The 8,211-nt window shown below is 37.9% G+C and overlaps 1 protein-coding gene across 1 annotated transcript in view; it reads right to left on the reverse strand.

The window, feature by feature from the left end:
- Positions 1 to 598: 598 nt before the first annotated feature.
- The window catches only part of CHRDL1 (chordin like 1), a 52,513-nt gene continuing 44,900 nt past the window's right edge, over positions 599 to 8,211 (reverse strand). The window contains exons 8-10 of the mRNA XM_018568535.1: positions 2,478 to 2,642; positions 2,263 to 2,352; positions 599 to 1,384 (exon numbers count right to left, since the gene is read on the reverse strand). Of these exons, the coding sequence (XP_018424037.1) occupies positions 1,254 to 1,384; positions 2,263 to 2,352; positions 2,478 to 2,642 (386 nt within the window). The 3' untranslated portion in view covers positions 599 to 1,253. The remainder of the gene's footprint in view (positions 1,385 to 2,262; positions 2,353 to 2,477; positions 2,643 to 8,211) is intronic.

The raw sequence follows: 8,211 nt of genomic DNA on the forward strand, positions 1-8,211 counted from the left end.
CGAGTCCCCCACTCCCCCTTATAGCATGAGCCATAAGCACCCCCACCACCCATTACGCCTCCTCAAGGTGTGTCCCGAAGGTGTGTGTAGGCGAAAAGGCTAGGGACACCCATGGCTGTTGCTCCTTTATTGCCCAAACAGAAGGCCGGGGGAAAAGAGAAGACTATGGAAGCAGAACTTCTGTCATCTTGTTCTATAGTCAAGCACCAGATGGGTGATTGCTATCACCAGGTAGAAGGGTATAACAAGGTTAGGGCATATACATATAATTCAGACTGTGATTTTTATTTTTTCCCTGGAGTTCCACTTTAAAGTGTAGAGTTCATCAATTAATACAATTTGGTGAATAATTTATTCATTACCATATATTTTGCACATTAGCTTTGCTAGCTTTATAAAAGTAACCATGTGATCTGTTATGTTGTTTTAAAAAATAAAAAAAGACAAAGCACTAAAACTTTTTTCCCCATAACTGGTCGGTTTATTTGTTCCATTATATATATCTAAACACCCCAGCCATGGTGATATCAAAAGTCATTTATTTAAAAAAAAAACAAAAACATTTTAACTGTGTGTTGCTAGCAAGACTAAAGGGTTAAGTCCAAATATGTTGGGCCAAGCAGTGTGGTCACGGTGCTAGGGGACTTTGTATTCATGTTAATGTCAGATTATCCTGCAATATAAAACCTGTACAAAGAACGCTCAGTCAACCATTAAAGGTCAAGAATAGAGATATTTATGTAACTTAAGGTTGTATAATAGGCAAACAATTTCACATTTAGTGGCAAAATCATGCAGAGCTGTGTCTATGCCAATACAATGTGTCACTTTGTTATTAAATGCCACACTTGGCCAGCCAGGCAGCTATTCACCACATTTAGATAGACGCACACATGTACCCTGCAGCTCAGTATTTTCTACATAACAGCCCTCCATCCTTCTAATAAGTTATGCTTATTCCATTAATTTTTACTTTCCAAATAAACATTTTTTGCTCATAAAGAAGAAACCTGTGTGTTTTTTTCATATTTGTGCCAGCCCTCTAAGGCATAAGAGGAAGAATTTAACTGCTCACAGACTCCTACACACTTGGATCTGCCAGTTACTTTTCTGCAACACACCATGCTTAATAGTCCCTGCTTTCTGGGTTTGGCGACAATGTTGACTTAGGCAGAAACAGCCTGCAGTCCGGCTACAAATCCAATGTCTTCAGGCAGCCTCTGATTTTCTTTTCCCGTTCACTATTTTTACTCTCAACAATGACCCTTTTCAGTCTTGTCCAGGTACAGAACCTTCACCAAGTCTTCCAGCTCTGTCCGGCAAATTCGAGTTTCACACATGTGGCTGATCTGTACTTCCCCCTCACTGAAGATTTTCCACTGGCCTAAAAATAAATAAATATATAAAATCCCATTATGAAACAATGATGGGAACATCCCCTATTTTGCTTTTTTGATGTGTGGAGGTGGGGAGAGTCACAAAAGTGCACTGCATAGTAACTGCTTTTCCTTTATAGGTAATGGTGTTAATTGATTAGATAATAAAAACCTGAAAAAACTGTCATTAAATAACAACTGCCACTGATTTAACGCAGAAACTGATATTATATTTAAAGTGTTAGTGCACGAATATGGTTTTAGTCACTTCCTGCAATGTGAAAACTTGATTGTTAGGGTAAAGACCGCATGTAACAGCTAAGAGTACAGAGTAACCAGTCATTTTTCTGCCTTCAATTCCTTGTATAGAGCACAAACCTATACTAGAATGCAGGGCCGGATTTACTCTCCTTGCCGCCCCAAGGCCAGGTTCCACAATACACCCCCCCGTCCCCATCAATTGTGAATGGCAACCAGATGGCGCATTTTTATTTAATTTTTTTTTAAATCAATGTAAAAAATTTGTTTCACCTAACTTTATTGCTATCACACAGGAGATAAGCCCCTGTGTGATAGCAAGGTAGACAAATGTAGACTACAAATTATGTATTTTCAGCCTCTGAAAAACTAAAGTTTCTGTTTCTGTCAGTCTGCATTATCTTACCATACTAATTCACTGTAAGAAAAAATGGAAACACAAAAGGAAAAAATAAAAAATACCTAATGTAAATGCAGAAAGCTGCGATTAGATTACTGCAGTTTGATCAGTAAAAGGTGATTTCTCATTGGTTTATATTTATCACTCAAATTGTTCATTGCTTTTCGCTTATATAGTAAGCCAGTCATATACACTGGGATTTTTTTGCTTCAAGAAGTGGGAACTCACTTGCTGTAGTCCTTGTTATCTGTTTGAATTCCTGCTGTTCTTCAAAATCTTCCTTGGACATTTTTTCAGTGTAAAACTGGCGCAGGACACCTACAAAGGACAAAAGTTCATTGTCTATACAGACAGCACAGTATGTGTGTGTGTCATCATGTCTGCCATAAGTAAATGCCATAGCCAAAAAAGCAGTGTTTACAAAACCCATATTGTTGGATTACCTTTCTGGATTATCCACACATGAATTTCCGCCAATGGAGGATCTTCTGTCACCACTGCGATTTTCCTGACTGTTTCTCCTTCCTCTAATAACACAGACTCAAATACAGGAATGGTCTCCTCACATAAGTAGTCTTTGTCACCTGAATGTGGATCTGGGATTTCTTCTATAACAGAACACAGAAAACAAAAAGCAATACAATCTCATAATATAAAAAGGATTAGAAAAATAATTTTTCTAGCATATAATATACACAATCAATATGTTCTAGAATGAAATAAAGCACAATTTTACATTCAGAGAAGAAAAGTGCAATATGGTATGAAAAGAAAAATAGGAGACTAGGACCCTATAAACTAGACTACCTACCCCAAATAAAAAGTTACCACTGAACACACAGTATAGAGTTAGACAGATCCAGCTGCACACAAGAGGCTATTCAAACTGCTGTCAAGGTTGACTCATGATAGGAGAGACAAAATGACACAGAAGTCTAGGGACTTCCCCATGCAGATACTTTATTCTTTAGTTTAGAGGAAATTTGACTAATGTTTTGATACTTGTTTGAGGTTGCCTGTGTTCTGTTAGCGAAAGAGAAATTGTCTTTTGGTAGCCCAAGCAGCTCTCAATGCTCCATGCACATGGCTGGATGTCCCCAGTACAGCATTGTTTCTGCATACCTTGTTGGCCACAGCATTAGTCTGACGGAGAAATGTGTGAGCCAGTACATTTGGTATTACTTAGGGGGCCTCCTGAATTCTTTAAGCCTAAGTGATAAATTCTGCAACTTTATGTTTGGATTTTTCCACAGTGGTACACTACTATTGTACTTCCTCAGATGAGTGCTCTGCAAATACCAAGGTCTCATTCCAAGTGGGGTGATAATTTCTTGTGTAATATATTTGTCCTTACTGTTGTTTGAGTATTTGCAAACTGACATCAAATAAAGTCTTCCTTCAAATTATCCCACTACTACAACCATGTGAAGACCTGCACAATTATACTCATTACTTCTGGTTACTTAGGATTTGCCAAGTAGATCAATGACTGGTAGAGGTTGAAAGCATGCATACATTATGATGTAATTAGACAAGCGCATTACAATAAAATTACTGTGATTAGTCTTTACTGGAACCAAAGCCCTATAGGACATAAAGTGTGCTATTAAAATAATTTGATTGCTAAATGACAAATAGAATGCTAATACATACATTTACACATGTAGTACGTGTATTAGAGAAACCAATATATATTTTCCAGAAGTTTGTATCTAGTAAATATATTCCATAAATCTTGGTGCAGTTGTGCTATACACTGGCCTAAAACCTCTGTTTTTAACCCTAATAGTTAGACAGTGTTTTTTTGCAGGCTGGCTGGTGAGTGTGCTGGGGCATTTTTGCTTTTGTACCGTGCAAAGCCCTTCCATGTGCACTTTGCTTTAAAGATAGTTGAATTGATGAGTGCATTTGCCATTTGTTTCTTTTATGCACTGGCCTGTCAACGTTATTTTTGTACAGGACTTTTGGGATATTTATTATTGTAAAAAATTTTATAGAGAGTATGTGGATATGAACAGAAACATATTAATTGTTTTCTATTGGTTTAATCCTAGATGATGTCATTCATAATTTCATGAAGGTACTCATATGTTAATTGACTGTTTTATTGTTAATGGTGGAGAATGTTAAATCATATGAAAATAATAATTCTCAGCTTTTCTGGACCCACCTACATATGTTGTACAATTCATGTACATGCACATTCATATAATTAAAGAAGTGATGTCTGGAAGCCATTAGTGGAGGACTCCTGAAGAATCAGAATCTTTGAGCCATATGCCCTGACCTCAGATATTAGTGTCAGATTTGGGCCCAATGAAAGCTGTATGTCTTGCCAGTGATTGTTAACAGAATAGAGATGACTGCTTTATCTTAGCACTGAATCTAAGCAATAGAATATCCTCAGCTGACCTTTGGGAAAGTCATCAAGAATTTAACATTCTCACCAGCCAAGTAAAGCTGCTATTTATCCAAAATATTGAGCTAGAATGTACAGGAATATGATACATAGGCTACCATCTGCCAGACAGGTCTTCAGCATTTAGTCATCTTGCAATGCACTAGTTAATGTGGACTTGTGTAGTTTGTTTAGAGACAGTCTGATTTTGTTCCTGTCATCAGGGAGAGTGACATAGTTGTAAGGTAAGCAGTTTGCGTGTATTCATGTCAATGGCAAAGAAAGCCAGCATGCAAAGCTGGACTGGAACTTAAAAACATCCTTTGCCTACAAGCCTGTTTTCTATCCTGTTGCATTTCCCATTATTCTCTCTCTCTCTCTCTTTCTCTCTCTCTCTTTCTCTCTCTCTCTCTTTCTCTCTCTCTCTTTCTCTCTCTTTCTCTCTCTTTCTCTCTCTCTCTTTCTCTCTCTCTTTCTCTCTCTCTCTCTCTCTCTCTCTCTCAATAATTCCTTAGGTGTTTCCAGTCTCCATAGAGGAATGTTTTAAATATCCAGTGGTTTAGGAAGGTCTTTGCAGCCATAAGAGCTCCAAAAGATCCTAAGCCTAGAAAAGCTGGCTTATCCTCCAAATGCAGGGTAGAACATACAGCATAAATCAGGTTGGAAAAAACTGTGTCTGAGTAGACTGTGAGGACCCTGAATCTGAATGAGAGATAGTAAATGGGACATTAGGTACACTTGGATGATTTAAGATTGTACTATTAATTGTGCAAAAACCAACCAAAAAATCCAAAGTGGACATAAGGGGCGTTTTGAACACAGGGGAGGTCTTAGCCACACCTGGCCAAACTATAGAAGACCCTGATTATGATGACCTTATAATAATAGGTGTTCCAGGTTATAGGCAGGAGTTCCTTCTGGGGATACCAAGAAAGTAGACGTAACAGAAAAAGCCCCTAGAAGTAATGTATGGGCTCAGGACTCCCATTGCAACAGGACTGTCCTATGTGTGTCTATGAAAAAGCATGTTGCACCATGAAAACCAGTAGACGCTACATGAGGCATGTACTTACTAACACAAGCAGCTGGTGCTTATGAGGGTTGCAGGTGACTGGAGGCGGGCAGTAAAACGAGACTGGATTCCACATGATCCTAAATCTGCTTTAGAAGTAAAAGCAGCAATAGGATTTTGCTTCTTCTAGGTTTAATAGCAGGAGAAGGGGCACCACTCCATCTTGGAGATTACATCAGTGCCTAGTTCCCTAATCCTCAACCATTACCACAGTAAGATAGCAGTGGCAGGAACTTTAAAACTGTGTGAGGTAGCACAGAGTGCTTCAACCTTACCAGCTTTACTTACTATGCGAGTCCTCAGAGATATTTGTCCTCAAAGACTGGGTCACACCAGAGACTGTGTCGCAGCTCTGGATTTGGAGAGCACACTGCAGCTAACTAAAACAGTACACAAAGGTCTGGAAAGTGGCACAATGTAGAACCCAGTGTCCTAATTTCAGATTCCAGGCTAGCTCTGCAATCTCCCAGTCCAGCTGGGGCTAGATATGGCCTCCTAAGCTATTTCTGCGGATACGCTAATCCAGATAGCTGCTGTGTTGAAACTAGGCCAGTGTTTTTCTTCTTCAAGGTAGTCACCAAAGAAAAAAAATATCTACTGTATACCAAGTACCTTGTTTGAAAAAAAATATTTTAAAAAAAGAATAAAAAGGCTAGCAAAAAAAAGTGTAACACCTATTTTCAGCAGAGTTGAGGAAAAGCCATCTAATTTCCTAGGACAATAACAAAAAAACCTGAAGCATGACAGTTGGAAGCGGGGTTAACAGGGGCAGGCTTAACATTTTGTTTTGCCAGTGTCCCAAACTCTTGTAGGCAACAGTATAACCCGACTATTTAAAATTCCTAAAATCCCTGTGTCCCTCAATGGACGATAAAGAAACATTTTTTGGCTGAAAGTTTGGAAATTCAGTCAGGTTTTTATTAAAGTATATGACTACCAGTCCTAGATACCCCATTCCCTTTGTTTCTACACCTGCTGTCACAGGGATACATAGTAATGGAAAATCTATCCACTTGAGTCTCACACAACTATTCTAAACTAAAGCAAAACAAAGTATTGTGTGAAGTCGGGCTTTCAGTGCATTTTAAATACAGTATGTGTAATTGTGTGAACATGTCTTTATATTATATTCCTTTAATCCTCTGCACAGCAGCAGTTACATTGGTAGGGAGGGAGTATCGGTATAATGAGTCAATTAAGACTTTAGATTTGCACAGTGCTTTCAGCCTAACTGAACATGTTTTCAGCAAAGAAACAGATAGGGGTTATCGAGTACTTTTGCTCCTTCATTGTCCAGCCAGCAGACTGGGTGATTCCTTGACCAACCTGTATTGCCTAACTGCAGCAGAGGTTACTTATCTGTGTTGCCTAGATCATTGGACTGGCTAAAGAGAAATAAAAATTCTTGGCAGGTAAAACAATTCTCAAATATGCATTTCAGCTGTACATTTAGCCATTTTCTTTAGGTATATGTCATAGTTGTATTTAAAAATACATTTATTGTTTGTTTTTTTATCATATTGGATTAAAGGCGATATTTTATATATGGAGTTCTACTGTAAACAAACAAAAAAAGAGAAAAAACTTGTTATGGTACAATAATTAATTGTAGAAAATACATAAGCATCCATACAGTGACATGACCGAAGCCCACAGGTAGCCAATGCACTGTACGCAAAACAAAGGCTGCACAGGTCCCATAAAAAAATATTTTAAATCCAGCTTCAACACAAAGGCAGCTATTTTTAAATGAATGAAACACTGCCTTATTTTGGAGTATTGTAGGCATCCAGACGGTAGGTAAAATAGTTCAGTAATGGATTGGCCTGGGAGCAGCTGCACCCCTTGCACCCCTATAGTTACACTGACATTTTTAACTTAGAAAAATGATATATGAAAACAAAATTTTTAGTAAGTTTTATTTTGGGAGCATAGATTACAAACTAACACTGCTAGCACTAACCACTGTTCGGTAAGTATAAAAAGAGCGTAGTTACTCTTCTGAGTCTACTATTTTTGCTTAAAGGGAATGCACAGTCTCTTTAGTGTTGTTGTTAAATATTTAATTTACATTATACATTCCTCTTAAACGGAAAGTGAAGCATATTTTGACTCAGCACATATTTTGAGGTATTAAATGCAGACCTAAGAGGATTAGCCACTACAGGCAGTTCTTGTATATTTTCCCACTTACCAGATGTTGAGGTAAGAGAGCCACATAGGGAGGGCAATGTTAATATTGAGTTTACCAACTAATACAGTAGATATGCATTTTGAGGAAGAACAGTAAACAGCTGGATATAAACTGTTAGAATTCTAACCATGGGTTATAATTCTAACTGATTGCTGATGACACCACCCGGCTTGACAAACTTTGACTGAAACAATCAAAAGAGCCTGGTAGAAAATTGTTGACCAAACAGTGACTACAGCTGCAGTCACTGTTCAGGTATTTTGACAGCCGTGGGCACTGTTTAGCATGGATGGGGGAATCAAGCGTTTTTTTTTCTTGTGCATGTGTATATGTGTATGTCCAACTTTAGGCACAACCAGTGTGAACCTCTGCTAAGCAGGAAGTATGAGTATGTCATAGGCAAATATAGCTGTCCCCATGCAGCCCCATATATATAGAATATATAATATATACAGTATATACTATATATATATATATATGTATATATATATATATATATATACACATATTTCC

The sequence above is a fragment of the Nanorana parkeri genome, unplaced genomic scaffold (genome assembly GCF_000935625.1).
Source record: "Nanorana parkeri isolate BGI_ZX_2015 unplaced genomic scaffold, ASM93562v1 scaffold1203, whole genome shotgun sequence".
Classification (NCBI taxonomy): Eukaryota; Metazoa; Chordata; class Amphibia; order Anura; family Dicroglossidae; genus Nanorana; species Nanorana parkeri.